Source organism: Paramisgurnus dabryanus, chromosome 16, assembly GCF_030506205.2.
Source record: "Paramisgurnus dabryanus chromosome 16, PD_genome_1.1, whole genome shotgun sequence".
NCBI classification, from domain to species: Eukaryota; Metazoa; Chordata; class Actinopteri; order Cypriniformes; family Cobitidae; genus Paramisgurnus; species Paramisgurnus dabryanus.
Genome location: NC_133352.1, coordinates 18,536,496 through 18,557,371, shown reverse-complemented (window position 1 = coordinate 18,557,371; position 20,876 = coordinate 18,536,496). Strand labels below are relative to the sequence as shown.

Here is a 20,876-nt window from a genome sequence, read left to right as displayed (position 1 = left end):
CTTTGTTCGACATAGAAACGCTTGTAAGTGGTCTGTTATGTCTTGTAATAATGGCTGGGTGATTTTTATGGACAGGTGTCAATGTCAAAGCAGCATCCTGACATTAGAAGTTTTTGGATCATTGTTGGATTTGGAAAGGGAGAATTGGGAATTCAGGAGCTGTCCATTGTGTAGTAAGTGTGGATGTTAAAGGAAGAACTTCAACATTTTTTGTTTTTCCTCTGTTTCAGACCTCCATTTATCAGCCATCTGTAGAGAGGAGCCTTGAAAGGCCATCAAGGTAGGTCTACCTATTCCCAGAGATACTACCCACAATACTATATACAGGTCTTCATTGACCCCATAGTTTAGACATTTAAGCCATGCTTAAAAAATATGCATTTCATTGCATTAGAAAACAGGCATGTGCATGCAATGCAAATGTCACTTATCTTTAACATGTTTGCAAACCAAAGTCATTTTAATGTTTTGTCTTGCTTGTGCTACCTTTTCTAATATAAATGCTATTTGGTCAGATATTTTGTTATTTAAATGCAATGACATAATTTAATCTGTATTGTATTGTCACATTGTTTGTTATTTGTTAAGCTCTGGATATGTACGTTTAGGGAGGAACATTAATTGTGTGAGTTAGAAATAAACTCCCCTTCAGTTGTGTGGCCATTTCAGGGTTTCAGCCTGGATGCTTTTGCATTCCTGTAGCTCAACTGGTGAAGCATTACACACGCAGCACCAAGGTCAATAAAATATAGAAACTGTTAAAATGTATACAGTACCATGAATGCTTGACATAATAGCTTCTCTCAAATGCAGAAGACTGAATGCATAAAATTTTGCTCAAGGTTTAAACATGAACATAAGCATTTTTGCCATTCAAACTGAGGTGGCACGTGCCCCCTCGGATTGCTGAGCCAAATGGATTTTGCATGCAATTCCAAACGCAATAAAGCATCTTTTCTTGTTGTCATTGGCAAAATATGATCATTTTAATCACATACTTTATTCTGGATGCAATAATATTTATTTTTAAATAATACAAACCCAGAAACAGCAGCGCTGACGCCTATGCCATCAACATCTGTGCATATCGCATGCTTTTGCAATTAAAATGAAATATATGAAAAATATGGAAAAGTGTCGATTACAGCATTACATTTAGATCTGCTTTCATTGCATCTTATATTTATTTCAAATGATTTTTGCAGAATACATATATTTAAAGCATCTGCAGAATAAATAAATGAAAATGATTGGTCCTTTTTAGCTGTGGGACTATAGTGCTACACTGTAAAAAAATTCCGTAGAAATTACAATGTCATTGCAGCTGGGTTGCCGGTAATTTACCGTAGATTTACATTTATGTTATTTACTGGCAAGAGTTTGTTCAAAGTTAAATAAATTGTAAATATTAATAACTCTTTATCTTTACAGAATAAAACTATACAATAACAGCCTCATGCAAAGCATTCTGGGAACCAGAAATCATCATCAACCTTTTTCTGTTTTTTGCTTCAGATTTTGTTTCCCAGAATGTTTTGCTTGATGCTGTCTTTTTAGTTTTACTCTGTAAAGACAAAGACTTGTTAATTTTTAATGTTTATTTAACTTTGAACAAACTCTTGCCAGTAAATAACATAAATGTAAATCTACGGTAAATTACCGGCAACCCAGCTGCAATTTCTACGGAATTTTTTTACAGTGTAGGAGAAACAATGTCTGGTTATAATTCAAAATAATCATACCAACTGCAGTACATCATTTTTATGTTTTCAAAACAGATATTTGCTTTTTAAAGTATTTATTTACATTGCTGGTTTCAATTATGCAGCATATCCACAGTTAGTCATGTATTTATTAGTAACACTACAGTACATCACTTTGAGTCATGCTGTCTTTTTCTCATTGATGTTAGTCTATATTTGTAGATCCCATCCACCTAATTTGCACTTGATAACTCCTATTTACTTCCAGTTCTGCAAGTGATAACAAGAGGAGGCGGAAATCCGAACCTGCAGCCTCTCAGCCCAGGGCCCAGAGTAGTTTGGGCATAACACAGAGTTCAATCAGACCCTCAGAGCCACCCAGAAGCAGCAGTACCCATAGGACTCCACTTACCAGCCCCAGCTCCCCTGCCTCCACCAGGAGCAAAGGTATGCATCAGGCGAGCATCCACGCTTATGCATATAATTTTGATAAACTGCAAAAGGGGAAGGTTCACAGACGATTCTTGTTTTGCTCCTCGCAGCGCAGGCAGAATTTTAAATGGATTTGCTTTTGCATGACTAAAGTTCAATGAATTATTTAGTGTTTACAATTGTTCCTCAGTGTAGGGTACCATTTCAGTTGCTTCTACTTTATGCAGAGAGGGCTTGTTGATGAAAGTTTTCTCCGGTTTTGTTCCAGGGCGTAGACTCTGACTTGTTTCTTCGATGGGTCAATTACCTTTTAATGTCTTTTCATGTCTCTTTTTTACCATGCTGCTTATGGTGGATTTCTTAAGGTGGGGATGTAAGCAATATGCACTCAGCACATTTAAATTGTCAAAGTCTAAACCATGCTACCTCAGAATCCACATACGAGGACAGTTTTACAGTTACGCCAGTCTCGGAGGGCTTCTCCAGCCTCCCGGATGGCTGGCGAACAGAAGACTGGATAAGCACAGAAGAGCCTTCACCCAAGCTTAAGTCCTGGAGCTGTGATGACCTTTTGTCTGAAGATCAAGGGAGGGAAAAAGTTCAAGCGCGCTCGGAGAGCACCGGATCTCTGTTGCATAATGGGGAACTAGAGGAATCACAATGCTGTGACACCCAGGAGCACGAGGACCTCAGAGAGAGGACCAGGCATCGCTCGGCCCACGATGCACCAGGCTTTCTTAAACTTTATAAAAAGATGCATCACATCAACCGGCAAGAGCTGATAAACTCTACAGTGATCTGTTCGGTCAAAGCCAGGATCCATAAGTATGAGAGTGAACAACGTAAAGACAGACGTGCTGACACCAAGGGCTGTAATGAAAATGTGCCTAGAGACATGGTGCACAACAGGATTTCCGAATTTGAGAGTCTAATCCAGAAATCCAAGTCCATGCCCAATCTTGGGGGCGCGTTCCTGACCAGTTCCTCTTTTAAAAGGGCCACCAGTCCCAAGCGAAGCCTGTCAATTGAGTCATTACTGGATGAAGAACCACCAGCTAGGAACCCCCCTGAAGGGCGACCTCAATACCCCAAGATAGTGCCAATAGACATTGATGTCACCCGTGACCAATTAAAAAACTCTGCCGTGCATCACGACTATTCAGATAGTGAACACGATGCTGTCCTGTCTGATCTTAATGACTTTATTCATATAGAGGGCTCATCTTTTTGCAGCGAGGGGGACTTTGATCTATGTTCGCTCGACTCTTCCGAGAGCTTTTGTGGGTCAGGCCATCATCATCATCATCATCACAGGCAGCTTGTGAGCTCCTGCAAGGGCCACTGCCCGGCGTCATACACGCGCTTCACCACAATGATCAAGCACGAAAGAGCCAAGCAACAATTACGGGTGGAAGATTCGGAGTTCGGTCTCAGCAAACTTGCATTCCTGGTTAGCCCAGTGCCTTTCCGCCGGAAAAACCTGTCTCCCCTGAGCTTTTCCCAAATGTCAAACTCTAAGTCCTGCATGTATGAGGCTCTAGATTCAGCGTTGAAAGACATCTATGATCATATCCGCGCCGAGAAACGAAGGGGTAGCCTGCCAGATAACAGCATCCTTCACAGGTTACTGGCGGAGTTGCTTCCAGACATTCCTGAACGGAATTCCTCCCTGAACGCTCTGGGCAGAAGCCCTACGGTTCGATCTCGCTCACATCACCCTCAGCCTGATGGGATGCCCAGCCAGGACGTCCACCCACCTGAGTGCTCACAGCTGTCCCACAGTGCCTCTCACCATGATATAGACAGCAACAACAACCGGAGGAACCACGACTTTGAATACTGCTATGAAGGTGGAACCTATTCATCAATCTCTGGTGGCCCAATTCCCATGCTGTTCCCTGTGTTTGAGCTCTCTATCCATCTGCTTCACGATCATTGCTATGCTCCATCTGTGTTTGTGAATGTGCTTGCTTAGATAAAGGAATTATTACTTTTTGGGGAATGTCAAACATGTCACCTGTACTTTGTGACATCCGTTTTTTTTTTCTTTCTTCTATTTGTCCATGTTCTTTACTTTCACATTATAGCACATAATATTGAAACATTTGCCTTTATTTAATATAATTTTATTATAATGTTTATACAATATATCAACAACAACAACTATTTTTTTTTTGTGGAGAAATTGAATGTATGTTCACTGCTGGGTGTGGTCTGCTCTCCACAAAAGAGATAACTTTCTGTAAGTTTCTCTCTATATAAATAGCTCTAGACAGATGACTTGGGCAGCCGAAGCATGCGGTCTATAAACAGATTTTAGTTTTTATTGGCTTGGACAGAAACATATTCTCTTATGTTTACACCGTCCTTTTTCTCAAACCTGACATAAAGTAGGTGTAGTACATAAAAGACATTTTCGATTCTAAAAATATTTAGTAATTCTATATCTTGCATAAAAGATGCACCGCTTTATGTTTTCGCATAGCGCATACTAGTGTTTATAAATGTGAGGACCCTTTGGAGCAAAGGGGCTTGTCTGCAATTGGCACAAATGTCATCTCACCATTTGGGGTTCTAGTATAAATAAACTGAATCTATACTGGGGATCCGTGTCTAAATGGTGGGTATACTGTAACATATCTGCTGGGATTTTTAAAGACATGGAAATATTGAGGAATGATTAATGGAAAATTAGGTTTACATGAAAACTTCCACAGTATGTTTGTCAATATGTTTGATTATTATTGTCTTTTTTCATCAACCCTACATCAAATCATTATTTCCTTTGCTGTTGCTTGTTCCTGTGCATGAAATAGTGTTGAATTTTGTATTTCTGATAGGCTTCTGTTTTAATATCTTCACTTTTCTATCGTTTCTAGACCAGGACGCATTCAGAGGATATAGTAATCCTGATGTGGGTCGCCATACACCACAAAGAAGACAGACCCCTGATATCAGAGAGGTGATCATTTTGTTGTAAAATCACTTTTGAGATCTTTCTGAGCATGTAATAAAGTTTGTTTTCTCTTCATTATTTACCCAACAGAAACTGCCAGCAAGAGCAATATACGATTTCAAAGCACAAACAGCAAAGTATGAGAAAAATCTTGTTACTAATCTCTTGTCATTTTTACTGAATAGTTTTGTTTCACAAGATAAATATTTTTTCATCCAGAGAGCTGACGTTTAAGAAAGGGGAGACTGTGTATATCACCCGGCAGATAGATAATAACTGGTATGAAGGAGAGCATCATGGACATGTGGGCATCTTTCCCATCTCTTACGTGGAGGTCTGTGCTCAGCGAAAATATATAGTAGCAGATCTTTTAATGTTCAGGTCTACAGTAATCACTCTTCCCCTGTTTCTGTCTCTCCAGAAAATCTCTCCTTTAGAGAGACATCAGCCAGCGAGACCTCCTCCTCCAACCCAGAGCAGAGAAATTGGAGAAGCAGTCGCTCGCTACAACTTTAATGCTGACACTAATGTGGAGCTTTCATTAAGAAAAGTAAAAGTCTTGATTTCTTAGTAATTATGTCCTAAATATCTTTTAATTTGGGCAACTGGCTATTATTGTTGTCCGTACTGTTTCTTATCACTTTAAAAGCGCTTTTTGCTAAATAACTTAACACTTTTCACTTAATGCTTTGCTCTACAGCACTTAACATTTTGTACTAACTGTAATAAATTGATAACCAATTAAAACCTGAAATAACATTTTGATGGTTGCTTAGTATCTGTTTTAGTCACATTGTGCTGGACATCGTGCAAGAAATTAATTTGTAATTATTTAATCTCATAAAATTTTAAAGGAATGACAATATACAATGTAGTTAAAGGACCATTGTGTAGATTTTTAGTGCCATCTAACCATAAGACTTTGAATTGCAACCAAGGGCTCAGTCCACAGCTCACCCTCTCTTTCAAAACAGGACAACATGTCATTGTCTTAGACAAGTTAGTAACAAAACGCCCACTGCAGTTTGTCTCTGATAGGAACCCAGGAACACACCTCATACCTTAAAACCAGGCTGTGTGCCGCTATGTCATCATTAACGTTTCATGTTTGTGTCTTGCAGGGTGATCGTGTCATTCTCGTGCGGCAGGTGGATCAGAACTGGTATGAAGGAAAGATCCCGGGTACAAACAAGCAAGGGATTTTTCCAGTGTCTTATGTGGATGTTACTAAGAAGACCCCAGTACAGACTACAGGTCAACCTCCGGGGTCCAGTATACCCACCAGCTACTCCAGTGACAGACTGCACAGTAGGGTAGGTTTTCCAATTCAAATTTTAAACATTGTGTCATGGAAAAGTTTAGGGTCTATAATGCATAACATAAAACCGTCCTAAAGGTGAAATATCGACCATGGTAAGTGGCGATTCCTGGAAACAATTGTATAATATACTGTGTACTATTTCTAGTAAAGTAAATGTTAAGTGCTCTATTATCTAGATTCTAGTTTAATGAAGTTTCAAAGATGTCATATTTTTATCATGCTTATCATATTGCCAGATGACATGCACTGTAGTGTCAGTGTCAACAAGGTGGCAAATACAAATTAATCCTGCCTCAGATGGCAACTGTCCAAGTGTCAGAATAGATCACCGCTGTCATCGTTAGATTATTTTTAGCTTGTTGTGTAAATTAAGCCTTAGTTCAGATTAAATGCCTTTTGAGTTCAATCTAAAGAATCAAGAAGTAGAAGATTTATGACATAATGAGATTAATCACACTGTCATCTCAGTATCCAGTATAGGATGTTGAAATTTCTGTAGACATGAACTTTATGTGACATGGGGCAGATTTCCGGACAGGGTTTAGATGAATCCAGGACAAGGCCTCAGTTATATTGGGTTATATTAGGTCGTTTTTTTACAAACAAACTTTACAAAAAACTATTCTGGTGTCCATTTTGAGACAAACCAATGGCACTGATATATTTTAAGATATGTCAGTACAAGGTGTTTTTAAATCTCAAACTGGGACAAGGATAACCCCTGTCCGGGAAACCGCCCCATAGAGTTTATGTGATACAGAATAGCAGACTGTTAGTGTTGATTTGCTCTTATACATGCTAAGATCTTTTAGCAAACATTGTAGCATGCACATATAATGTTGGTCAGTTACAGTACATATATGGCCTTATTGTACAGATAGCGGTGTTAGCTTACCTTTTTCCATAATAGCATGAATAAAGATATCAAATAGGAGACAAAGCTTTTAGCTTGTGTCTTTTTTAGTCAGAAAAAGACAACAAATAATAATCTACATTTATGCATTTGCACACACTTTTTTAAAAAGTGAATTCCAGATATATGCTTTATCAGTATGTGTGATCCTGGAGGATCGAACCAATGACCTATAAGTTAAGCTATAGGAACACTTACAGTTATAATGCTATGAAATGCACTCCATACATCGCTTTAAAAATCTGTAAGGTTATTAAAGGAACAGTTTATTAAAAAAAATATATAATATAGGGGAGAGCGAGGCACAACCTAACGCTTTTTGGTTTTGGCTCAATCATTACAAAAATATTTGAGTTTGATGAATTATATTTTTCCACAAGCAACACACACATCTCTGCTACAAATGACCATATGAAGTTTATTTCTAGTACTTACCATTCTTGTACAATTAAACCAAACATGACAGAAGTGCAAATGTTACAACTTACCCCATAGGTGCGGTTAATTCTAACAGGCAGGGGGTTAGTTGTAACACTTGCTAAAAATTAAGTTTGCAGGCAAGTATTACAATACTATTTTCTCTATATACCTGAAGTGGATATTGTTTATATATCTGTCTATAATAGACAGGTATCTACACTATTCATCTCTCATCTAACCATAGTTCAATTATAAATGGATACAAATGTGTAAATATGTCAGAAAAAGCAGCACAATTATGACAAAAAGTCTCAAAATCAAATTCTTAGATAATGAAAACCAAAGTCTGATTTTAGCCATTCATTTCATTATGATTTCAATCTTTGCCGTGACCTTATTCAATCAATATTAAAGATATGAACAAAATACATTTTGACACACAATTTTGATCAGACAGGCACATTTATTTTGTTGGCAGCCAGCAGTCATTCATGTGTAGCCTATTTAAAACAACGGCAATAATTACGCTAACGTTAGCTGTTTTCATATCATCAGTGCTGAGGGGTTAGTTGTAACAAAGCGTTACAATTAACCCTGCTGGGTCAAAATATTTTCAAGCCCACCAAAAAAGTTGCTAAGAGCTGCAAACATATTTCAAAATTATGCTATGTTTAAGTCAACAAGACACTGATTAATATGACATAGCATTTGATTGGTATCTTACACACCCAACTCGAAAAAAAACATATGATGAAAAAGTTTTACTTACATGCCACCAAAACACTCTTTCATCAATAACTCTATGGAAAAACATTATACCTTTTCATAAATTTGCGGGAGATCGTCTTTTGGCAGGGTGAAAACAATACGGAAAAAACTAATCGCTCAACCCTGTGCAACAATGTAAACGGTCCGTGTTACAACTAACCCCAGGATAGTTTATGCCCCGCGCACCCCTACTATGCAGATTCACTCAGTTTTTCTTTTTTTATTTATATACATTAAAATGCAGTAACAGGGAGTTGACTACTAGATGATGACATAATTTCCATTTCTGTTTAAACTGTTTTTTTAAAACCTTCAGTGTTCTCTATAGTGTATTTTTTTCATCTTTTATCTTTCCCGCTGTCCCTTTCATTATCTTCTTTAGTCCTCCTGTGTGTATTTCCACTATCACTCCGTATTTCTCTCTCTCTCTCTTTCAAGCCATCACCTGCACGTCCCCTCTACAGCCCTCCATCCCCAACTCTCCGTCCACTTTCATCATCCTCACCCAGCCCACAGAAAGCAGCGCACCTTCAGGCCATCACCAGCGAATGGCTGGCCCTCACTTTGGGTCTGTCCCCGTCAGGAACTCCTGCTCCCACACCTCCCCCCTTCCCTTCCAACTTCCAGCTAGATTTCGAAGGCCTGGATTCTGCCGTTTCCCCCTCTCCTGCCTCCTCTACACTGGGCCGCTCTCCATCCCTCACCCCCCGCATATCTACTCCACTCAAAGAGGGCCACTTCATTCCCATCTCCTCCCCAAAGTCCTACATGTCCCCTGATCCCAGCCCATCACCTCAACCTTACCTCACCTCCGCCTCCTTCACTCCTTCTCCCACCTCACCCACATTTGACTCCAGCCCCAGGTCTAGCAGCGTCATAGAGATTCTCTCTATCCAAAAACCAGATTTACCCCAGAAAGAACACAAGATAGATTCCCCTAAACTGTGCAGTCCTATTGACTTGGTTGTTTTTGAAGAGCACGAATCCCTGTTGTCTCATAAGGACACCCTGTTTCCAAAAGATCCAGAGGATGACTTGTGCGAGGAGTTAGTGTCCATCATTAAAGCCAGCCAATCGAAGGGTGCATTTGTACAAGAGGAGAGATTTTATCATCAGGAACCAGTAACAACAGAAAAACTACCCAGATTGTTTATAGAGGAGGACCCGAATGAGGACAGCAGCTTCTTAAATCAGTCCCTGACATCAAATACGTTTACTCCAGTCCTACATGGCCATAGTCAGAGCTCAGATATTGAGGTAGTGCTCATTGTGTGGTCATACCACCTAACTGAATTGCAATTAAAGGGATAGTTCACCCAAAAATGAAAATAATGTCATTAATGACTCACCCTCATGTCGTTCCAAACTCGTAAGACCTCTGTTCATCTTCAGAACACAGTTTAAGATGTTTTAGATTTAGTCCGAGAGCTTGTTGACCCTTCATTGAAAATCTACGTATGGTATACTGTCCATGTCCAGAAAGGTACCGTAATTCCTCAAATAAAGACCGGGGCCTTTATTTACCTAAACTGCCGAAGGTAACAGGCTTTTATTTGAAGCAGGCTTTTATTAGAGACAGGCCTTTATTTCAAATTCCATCTGTTTGATAAATAATTGTTTAAAATAAACCGTTATATAAAAGCGAAAGCGTTCTAGTGGATAGAGATCATTCATTTTTTAACAGTATATTTTCAAGGTTGTTGAAAAGTCCGTCACTAGCATTAAATGAGACCCATCCAATGTAGCTACTGCCATCTATTGGCAGCTGTGCATTATGATGAACTTGAATGCATTTAGGAGATAACACCGCACCCACATTATCCAAATCATGCCCCAGTTCGATCGTCCCCCCTCCCGCTTTCATCATTAGAAAGCATTTGTTTTGAGCAAAACAGGAGGTAAAGCACTCTCTTAACACTGGAACCCATCATAATGTTAAGTCTGTGTTTTTTATTTAGTCGTATGAAGCCCTCTCACATGCCAATGATATCGCTTAGTTGATTTGTTGCGTGTGCACCGTAGATATTCACTAGCCCTGCTGCGCGCATTAAAAGGTTTTAACGAAGGAAGATGAAGGTGAGTGCTCGCGCAGTTGACGTCTCTCCTTTTGAAACGCACTCTGGCGCAAATACGCTCACACTGCGCGTAAGCTAAGCTTTGTTTATAATCGCGTTTTGGTCCGCAACGCAAGCCTCCGCGGATCGCATGCGCGTCTCACCAAAGCTCTCACTCATTTTCCCCCGGCACTCATTTTTGCCCCGGCCTTAATTTGAGACCGGCCTTTATTTGTCCGCGATGACCACGCCCCCGGCCACTATCAGTGGCCCGGCGTTTATTTGAGTAACGGGTTTTATTTGAGGAATTACGGTAATATAAAAAATCCCAAAATAACAAAAATGACGACTTTATTCATCGTTGTCTTCTCTTCCGCGTCTGTTGTGAAGCGCATGCGCGAGACTAAAGTCACTTGACTGCAGTGACGCAGATGACGTGTTATGTGGTGCGCCTAAGCTGTTTTTTTTTCTTGTGCCCAAGCTTCATTTACAGTCTGAGGGAGTCGCACACTGTAAGTTTGAAAAGAAAAACTTTGCAAACATGTCTGAGGATAACACGTCATACGCGTCACTGCAATCACGTGACTTTAGTCCCGTGCATGCGCTTCACAACAGACTCGCAAGAGAAGACAATGCAGAATATTGTTTTTATTTTGGACCAAAATGTATTTTCGATGCTTCAACACATTCTAACTGACCCAATAATGTCACATAAACTACTTTGATAATGTTTGTATTACCTTTCTGGACATGGACAGTATACCGTTCATAGATTTTCAATGAAGGGTCAACAAGCTCTCGGACTAAATATAAAACATCTTAAACTGTGTTCTGAAGATGAACGGAGGTCTTACGAATTTGGAACGAAGTCATTAATGACATTTTTTCATTTTTGGGTGAACTACCCCTTTAAATCTTGGCACAGACAGTTTGTCAATGTGACAATATTGTATCTTTATTACACAGTAGGAGTAAAAAATTATATGCATGTTATTAATATTCCTTTACAAAAACTGTGACACACACAAAAAAGACATTATATTTGGATTGTAGTGTTTACTATATTTAAACATTGGTTTAAGGTTAAAACCCTAGTTTTTATTATTTTCTAGCAAAAAAATGTGATTTGCCCAATAGTTATCAAAACCTCCTACTTCGACCACCTTTTGACCAATAAGTGTCCTGTATACAGTAATGCTAGCCATTCATCTTTAGCATGTTTAACTGTTCTCATCTCCATATCAGCAGGGTGAAGTTTCCCTGAATGCTTCTCCACGTCTCTCTCCCCTGTCCATACAGATGTTGCCATTCATACTCCCCAAATACTCTCCCTCCTCCCCACGTTCCACCCCTCCATTGCCTGGGGTTTCACAGTCTCCCCCTCCCTCAGGAAAACTGTCCATTCGACAGGAATTACGCTCCCAAAAGGTCAAGGTAATGACAAGGTGCTTAACTGTGTACAAGACCCCCACCGCATCCGTACATCTCTCTATTCTTAATAATTGAGTCAGATCTATTTAAGCTGCTTATATACATTAGTGTTTCTGTGTATTCAAGTACATCACGTATATGTTCCCATTAGAGATTTTTGGAACAATAATGAGCACTTTCTATAAATGTCAATATGTAAATTTATCTGGGATATGGTATAGGACGTTATTATGGTTAATATGGAAAGCTGGAGCCTTTTAAACAATTATGTCTTTGATATAATAATAACAAATCAACCAACCCATTTCACCCCACCCTCTTTACAGTAATTGCACTATCCACAATCCTATGACGTTTTAAATGAGCTTTTCCCTGAATGATCCATCCAGTAGCATGGGAAAATTACATTGTAATAAACAGGGCTCATAATGGATGTAACTGATACATCATAATGGTACAAGGACTTTTCCTTAGTTTAAATACAAAAGGACCGGCAAACTGCTATTTTTATATGAATGGTGGTCTGATACAGACAACACATTACAAAGTGTTGACCTTCGAAATATTGTATTACTTTATAAATTGTGTATGTTGTATTTCATATAATCCTTGTGTAAGATTGTCCTGGTTCTGGTTCTTTCAGCCTGTGTTAAGGCGTGATGTTGTGGTTGTTGGTAAGCCCCCTCGTAGCCCTGTCATGTCTAGGAGGTCCTGCGGATCGCCTGTTAGAGGTCAAAACTTTTCATCATCTCATAGGGTAGGGAATACATGCACCTTGTGTGGTAATGACCCGCTTGACTCGAGGGAAATTGTTTTCTCTCTTTTCAAAGTATCCCTACACAAATCATCATGTCATCCACTGAATTTCCCCTGGGAATTCACAGATTTGTGTTACAATCATTTTTGCTGCTATACAGTACCTGGATATAATAAAATACATGCACAGCATCTTGCATCATGTCTGGAAATAATGAATAATGCTTTTATGGTCTGTTGTTGCTCTACTGGACACCATACACATTTTATCATTTCATCTTTACATTAAACAGGAATACTGTGAAATATGTGAGGGATACTTCTAACGCCTTCGTCGTCCTTGTTTGTTTGTATACATTAGCAGGTTTTAAGGGTGAGAAAATAACATTTAATATCCGTTATTAATATGGTTTCTGCATGGTAATAATCCTGTCTTCTTGCATGACTGGTTTGATCTGGAACAGTGAGTGGATCTCATAGCCTTTCATTATGTGTGCTTGTTAGTGTTTTGTGGCCCAAACCAACAGGAGAGATTGGCTTGATCATGCAGTACTGGTTAAAGCATGTGTTCAGTGTGTGTGGATTACTCATGGGAATGTCCCAATGATTTTTCCTGTGTACACAGCTTAAACATGGTGTACTCCCCAGGGCCAGGCGAGCGGCCTATTCCCCACATTTCCTTCCAAAGAAGGGGAGTACAGTCCTCGTTTTACAGGCATTGTTTCTAAGTCCACAAATCTGACATATTTCGGGATGTATGTTGGATTAATGGCTTAGAAACCCAGAATTTGAGCCCCTGGATCTTATAACATTTGAATCAGATTATTTGCTAATACATTTGAACTAGTTAATAGTCTTAAGATGGCCTTGATCAATCTGACAGTTCAGATACACATTGTGAGTACAGTAAAACATTGGCTGCTAGTATCAGATGGACATACAGAGGATTGGTAAACAGAAACGTTTAAAAAGTGCTTTCTTGTTTTTTATTTTTCAGTCCCAACGACAAGCAAATGTAAATGATCAGAGCGGAGGAGAACCGTGAGTACCTTTGTTTTTCATATGTTTCACTTTTTAAAAATATATAATGTGTAATATTGCTTCTAAACAACTATATCCCGGTGTAGGATGTGATCATTAAAGGATTGCTCCACCTTCATAAAAAAAACTTCTGATAATTTACTCACCCACATGTCATCCAAGATGTGCATGTTTTCTTTGTTCAGTCGAGAAGAAATTTGAGGAAATGTTTTTTTAAGGAAAACATTTAAGGATTTTTCTCCTTATAAAGGACTTTATTGGTTTCTAAAAGTGTTTAAAATTGCAGTCTCAATGCAGTTTCTAAGGGCTCTAAACGATCCCAACCGAGGCATAAGGGTCTTATCAAGCTAAATTATCATAATTTTCGAAAAAAAAGTACTTTTAAACAACAACAACTCGTCTTGTACTAGCCGTGTGACGTGCCATGACATATGCGAAACTAACGCTTCATTGTTTACAAGTGTGGAGAAAGAGGATCGTTTTGAAGTTGTTGAATGAGGAATGAAACAAATTAATGTCTTTGTGTCAGTTTATTGTTTAAAATGCTCTGTAAGTGTGCGTTTCACATATGTAACGTGTGTCTTGGGGCTTTACATTCTATTAAGATGTGTTTTTGTCGATCGGATCACACATATGCACGCTTTATAAATGAGGCCCAAGGTTACACTGGTGCATCACACGGCAAGTGCAAGAAGAGAATTTGTGGTTCAAAAGTACATCTTTTTTATGATGGTTTAGCTCAATAAGACCCTTATGCATCGGTTGGGATCATTTGGAGCCCTTTGAAGCTGCGTTTAAACTGCAATTTTATTTTCAAAATATTATTTTTAGACTGCACAAAGAAAGACATGGGGGTGAGTAAATGATGGGGATTTGTTATGAAAGTGGAGTATTTCATTAATGTATGCACTGAAGTTTAGTTCTAATATACTAATATAAAAAACTATTTCATCTTGCAGATTTCAAGCCCTGTATACCTACGTGCCACGAAATGAGGATGAGCTGGAACTGAAGGATGGAGATATTGTTGACGTCATGGAGAAATGTGATGACGGATGGTTTGTGGGTAAGAACAGAAACTTTATGCTATTCGCTTATTACTACACTGAGTGCACAGTATAGTGGCCAAAAGTGATGTGAAAACCTCACAGGAAATAAAGCAATAAATGGACTTTAATTTTATCCGTTATTAATATTTGTTGAACCTTTTTTGTGGTAATATTTTGTATTGTCCTGGGCTATGCCTTTATAAACTTTATAAACACAAAAGTGTTGTGTGTATTTTTTTGCCAAACCTCTTTGTTGCTTTATACTCCAAATACACCAATGAAACATGCATACCATTTTTAATGCATATCTGAAGAGCAAAGATTTCAACTGATATCACTTTTGGTCACTACTGTTACTTCCCTAAGTAAAGTTCCCTTACTTGCCACTAGCTGGCACTGTTCACTTAAAAAAGTGCTATGTTTAACTGCGACTGACTGGATGAATAAAAGATGCAAACACAGATGCAAATTTATCAGTCTTATTTTATATTTCACATTTTTAGGAACGTCCAGGAGAACAAAGTTTTTTGGAACTTTTCCTGGAAACTATGTGAAGCGCATCTAAATTAAGTCGTCCTTGTGCTCTATCAGACATCTACAGAGAGATGATGGAGAACGTCACCTGCAGTTATCTGCTGGAATTAGCATTATATACTGTATTCCAGTCATCAGCCTGATGGACTATTGGAAGAAAAGACAATGGCATTGGTGGAGGTTATGGCACCATGTTTCAAAGGCGTGGACTTTTAAACGTTGGAGACGTTGTGTTAATAAGGAATTTCTGTAAAGGCTTAAAAATATTTGGTTGTCTACATTTTTAACATTAGTTTTAAAAATCAATATGTTTGCCTTCTAGAAAAGTGGATGAATTTCAACATGATTAATCAAGTGCCCTATTTATCATTATTTATTGAGGCGTTTTCTTTTCTTAAAAGTGTCAGTATCAGTATACAAGTACAGATCTACTGGTGTCCCTCTGTAAACTGAACCTGATGAACTTAGATTGAACAGTATTGCAATGTCATGTTTGTGCCAGACACAACAGATATTACAGGAACCTTACTGCTAATATGTATCTTCAGTAGGTAAACTCATGGTTCAGGAGAATTACCTCTGATTTTTTAGAACTGATTTCTTCCTCCAGACATTCCTTTGAGCATTTAAAGGATTTTACAAATGAGAAAATATTTTTGTAATTTTTAATCAAACACGATAACATTTGGAAAATGCAGTATCCCCATCAAAAGACCTATAAGGGCATGGATAGATATACATGGATATAAGTTAACACCTGTATATTTAATCATATTAGTGTCTCTACTGCCTAAAATAAATATGTTAGTGTTGGGTGAACTTGCGCATCACTCTTGGTTTATACATTGCAGTCTGTTTATGGACAATTATTTCATGTCAGAATTACATAACTGTTTTTGACAGCTATTTTGTATATGTCACCTTTAACTTATCCAAACTGGTTCAGTATAAAGGGACAGTTCACAAAAAAAAAAAAAAGATTATGTCATGCTTCCAAACTTTTATAAATGTCATTCTTCTGCTGAATACACAGAAAGGTATTTTAAAGAATGTTTGTTACCAACAGATCTGGGGCACCATTGACTTCCATAGTAAGAGAAAATAATTCTATGGAAGTGAATGGTGCCCCATGGGGCGTGTTTCCTGAAAGCAACTATGGTCACAAGTTCTGTCATTATCAGAGTTCAATAATAACAACGACCATAGTTAGCTAATAATACTTTTGGGAAAGGCAGCTCTGTCTGGTAACATTTTAAAAATATCTTCATTTGTGTTTAGCAAAACAACAAAGTTCATACAGGTTTGGGGCAACGTGAGGGTGAGTAAATGATGACTTTTCATTTTTTTGGTGAACTATTCCTTTAAGTGAGTAAATTAATTTTTTTTTAATAAGTTGATCATTTAGCCAAATGTTTTCATTATGATATACTTAATATATTACTTTTTTATTTTCCACATCTTTGTTGATAAAACAATGACTATGCTCTTACAAACTCAAATGTACATTTAAAAACAGGCAGCATTGCAAGCTTTTTATGAAACTATCACTAACAGTTCTGTTCTGGTCAGTACAGCAAGAAATGTAACCCTATATTATATGTCATTTAGGCAATATTACACCTCATGGAAATATGCAGTCTCTGTGTTGTCCATATCTTGAAATGTATCAGTAACATCATGTGCATGTTGTTTTATAAAGAACTGCTCATTGTTTAACATGCCACATTAATTTCTCAAAAAATGATTACAGTTTCAGAGTGAAGAAAGTGCTGATCTGGAATAATCATGTTTATAATTTGTAAGATTTATATAGCGCTTTTCTGCAGCATTCAAAGCGCTTTACAGTACATATGAAAGGGGGATTCTTCTCAACACTACCATTAAGGGATGCGTGTGGTGATACCGTATCAAATTGAGAAACAAAAACAAAACATTTGGACTTCATCTTGCTCTTAAACCACCAGAGATTTTGTGTTAACTGTTTAAAACATTTTAGTCTTCCATTCTTTCTTAAGCAATAGACGATCAGAAGGAGCTGTTCCTGATGCATAATTTAACCAAATATTATGTATGCAATGTGATTATTAAAGATAACACATAGTATGAGTTCGAAATTAATGTTTTTAAATCAATGTGATACTAAAAATTGAGTGTAATTGCAATATCAATAGCAAGCACAAGCAAACCTTTTTAACCCCCCCAAAAAATTGAAATTATGTTATTTACATAGTTTAAATCAATCTGTTGCATTATGGCAAACATATTTGATTTATCTAAAGGTATGCTAATTTGATTGTCCTGCATGAGTGTTTCCTACGTAGTAAACCTATAACCATGATATTGCAGGTGCTACATAAGTTAAGAGGAACGTCTAAGTTAAACAAATCACAGTAATATTTTAAGACTATTTGACTTCATGTGTTATGCAGAATGTGTTTGACACCCTCTCTACCCATTTATAAAATATTATTTGAGTTTAAAACATGAAGGTATAGTTTTAATTTTGGGGTGAAAAAATCCTTTAAAGTGTTTAATGGTTACTAAAACTGAAAATTGCTGTAATATTTTTGATTAAGTACAGACATCAATCTCTTTTTGTTGAAAAGAATGAGTCAATTAGAAAATAAAAAAAAAATCTATTAGGTTAAATAAACCCAACAGCCCCTTTAAAAAAGTCAAAACAAGTATATGATCAATAATTTTGCCTTTTTTGGAACAGTGCATTAATAAATTCTGAGCTAATGGTTTCACCAGTCCATGTTTTCAGTTTTTTCTCATGTATCACGTCAAAAACTAACAATGGGAATCACATATGACTTCAGTGTATAAGATAATCATGGCTTTTGGGTCTCATGCTTCTGCCAGGCAAACTGGTCCCTGTAGACCCTGTCCTGTCTATAAACAGACACACTGGCTTGGAGTTGGCCCACTTGTTGCTAAGGCAACACAATAAACACAGGGTTAGTACAGAGCCGGTCTGGGTTTCATCCCCAGTCATCCAGCTATTTCCCAGGGAGGCAGGGTTCTCCATATAACTATGCTTTATATTTATGCACTTGGCAGATCCAAAGCGACTTACAGTGCATTCAAACTATACATTTTCTTCTTTCTTTATTTATCTTTACACCATTTCAGCATCTATATCTATGTTCATGGTGGAAACCCCTAACCCCAACGTCACAGAGGTCAAGGCAAATCATACAAAAACTTATGAATGTGGTTGTATGAATTCAATGGTTAACTGTGCGTTTACCATTATTTCTCAAAATATCTTCTTTTGTGTTCAAAAAAGAAATTAATGCACGTTTGGAACAACATCTGGATGAGAAAATGATAACATTTTTGGTGAACTACCCCTTTAAAGTTTGACATCAAACCTTACAATGAATTATTTACCAGATTATTTTACCCAACACACCTTGTGAAACAAATTACATCACAACCAATTAAGCAGGTGTGTATCATGCAGCCTGATCTCACAAGAATCCGTACCTTATTTACAAGTTGGCTAATTCGTATGAATTCATAACCCTAACGTACGATTATCATGAAAAAAACCCCCTTACTCTGCACCTAACCCCAACATCACAGAGTTAAAGGCATATCATACAAAAACTTGTGGTCATATGAATGTGGTCATATGAGGTAATACGAAATTGGCCAACTCATAAAATATTTACGAATTCTCGTGAGATAGTGTTGTATCATGTCAGTAGTACATGAATCACTCAGTATTATATTCACCATTTGTCAAAAGTCTTTATATATGGGTAAGCTTATTGTAGAGGGCATAAAATCATCCAGGTCATATTAGTTTAGCTGAAATTAAGTATAAACACAGATTTTGGATTGAAAATACACTTTCAGTAAAAATGGTAAAAAAACTTTGATACCAATGTGTTCCCTTGAGGTACTAATATGAACTCTTTAGGTGCAAATATGTACTTTTTAAAAGGGTACCCCCCCCCCCCCCCCAGTGACAGCTAGGGACCATCTTTTTCTAAAAGTGTATTACAGTTCATGTATTTTGCAACCTGATCTCACGGCAAGTTGTGTTACAGTTAAAAAAATGTGATTTATGTATTTGTGTCCATGGCACGAAATTGAGCTTTTTCCGTGCCTTGAACATGAATGTATATTTCTTGTCACTTGCACAAATTTCTATAAATAGTTTTTTGTGTCCGTGGCACAACTTTCTTTTTCGTTTCATTTTACGTGTTGTTTTCTCATTATTTTTTAAAAATCATTGTCGCTTGGGGTTGGGCTTAGATATGGGGTTTGGGTTAGGAGGATGTACTTTTATGTATTGTTTTTCTTTCGCTTTTAAAACTATTCTCCCCTGAAGTTGGGGTTTGAGTTAAGATGTCTAAAAATGTAACAGACAGTGATTCTAACCCCAACCCCAAGCAACAATGGTAAGAACAGGCAAAAACAATAAGCAGTCAATACATAAAATCACATTTATTTAACTAAGTTCGGGAGGAGCATGGTCATGTGATCCAACCAATCAGTGCAAAGAGGTGCCTATAAATGGCAGTCCCTCACCTCTGTCCCGTGACAGATTTTTTGCAGCATCCCTCGTCCACCCCATCACCTAACTCTCATCTAGATTCATTTATCACAGTTAAAGAGACGGGAGTAATCTGGGTTCAGGCTAAAATTCCGAGCTCGGAGCCCTCTCCTTGGACGGCACGACAAATATGCTTTATCTCATTCCCTATCGATTACATGTTAATGCGAACTCGTGAAATACCACGAAAACAAAGTTGTGCCAATTTATAGAAATTTGTGACACGAAAAAAAAATTTGTGCTCAAGGCACGAAAAAAGCTGAATTTCCTGCCATGGACACGAATAAATTAATAACATTTTTTGTGACTATAACACGGCTTTCTGTGAGATCAGTCTGCTTTAAAAATATCTTAATTATGTAACATTTAGGTACAGATATATACATTTGAGGTACTAATATGAACTCTTCAGGTGCAAAGATGTACTTTTTAAAAAGGTACCGCCCCAGTGACAGCTAGGGACCATCTTGATCTTTTTGTGTCTTTAAGTATAACCTGTTTGGCATTTCAACATAATATTTTTAAATTTGACAACAATTTAAATATCAAATTAAGCAATTTCAACCTGATTTTATAAGTTTAGCAACTCATCACTTTTTAAACTTTAAAACAGAAGTTAATTAAAAGTGTATACATGTTAGCTGAACTACAGACAAAAAAGCATAGGCATAAGAAATCAAGTTGGTAAGGAATTTTGTAAGAGAATAAAATGACAGATGGTTTTTGAGCAGACCATGACAAACAGCTGTTCCCTGGCATACCAAACAAGGAGTTGTTCAGCCCTACAACACAAGTGCTCTCACGCTAAAATGTTTGGCCTTTAAATCTATAAAAAGAGCATCTAGGCCACTTCAGTATCACAAACGTCTTCCTCTGTGTCATTAAAACTAAATGAAATGAGCAGACCTACACACTATCATGTGCATAG

General features: G+C 37.6%; 1 protein-coding gene across 1 annotated transcript in view; it reads left to right on the top strand.

Moving 5' to 3' along the window:
- The window catches only part of sorbs2b (sorbin and SH3 domain containing 2b), a 55,124-nt gene extending 38,114 nt beyond the window's left edge, over positions 1 to 17,010 (top strand). Inside the window, exons 17-30 of the mRNA XM_073812079.1 lie at positions 231 to 280; positions 1,972 to 2,150; positions 2,501 to 3,985; positions 5,015 to 5,097; positions 5,182 to 5,228; positions 5,311 to 5,425; positions 5,513 to 5,641; positions 6,213 to 6,404; positions 8,952 to 9,770; positions 11,813 to 12,001; positions 12,642 to 12,755; positions 13,752 to 13,795; positions 14,755 to 14,861; positions 15,348 to 17,010. Coding sequence (XP_073668180.1) covers positions 231 to 280; positions 1,972 to 2,150; positions 2,501 to 3,985; positions 5,015 to 5,097; positions 5,182 to 5,228; positions 5,311 to 5,425; positions 5,513 to 5,641; positions 6,213 to 6,404; positions 8,952 to 9,770; positions 11,813 to 12,001; positions 12,642 to 12,755; positions 13,752 to 13,795; positions 14,755 to 14,861; positions 15,348 to 15,409 — 3,615 coding nt within the window. The 3' untranslated portion in view covers positions 15,410 to 17,010. The remainder of the gene's footprint in view (positions 1 to 230; positions 281 to 1,971; positions 2,151 to 2,500; positions 3,986 to 5,014; positions 5,098 to 5,181; positions 5,229 to 5,310; positions 5,426 to 5,512; positions 5,642 to 6,212; positions 6,405 to 8,951; positions 9,771 to 11,812; positions 12,002 to 12,641; positions 12,756 to 13,751; positions 13,796 to 14,754; positions 14,862 to 15,347) is intronic.
- Positions 17,011 to 20,876: the final 3,866 nt, after the last annotated feature.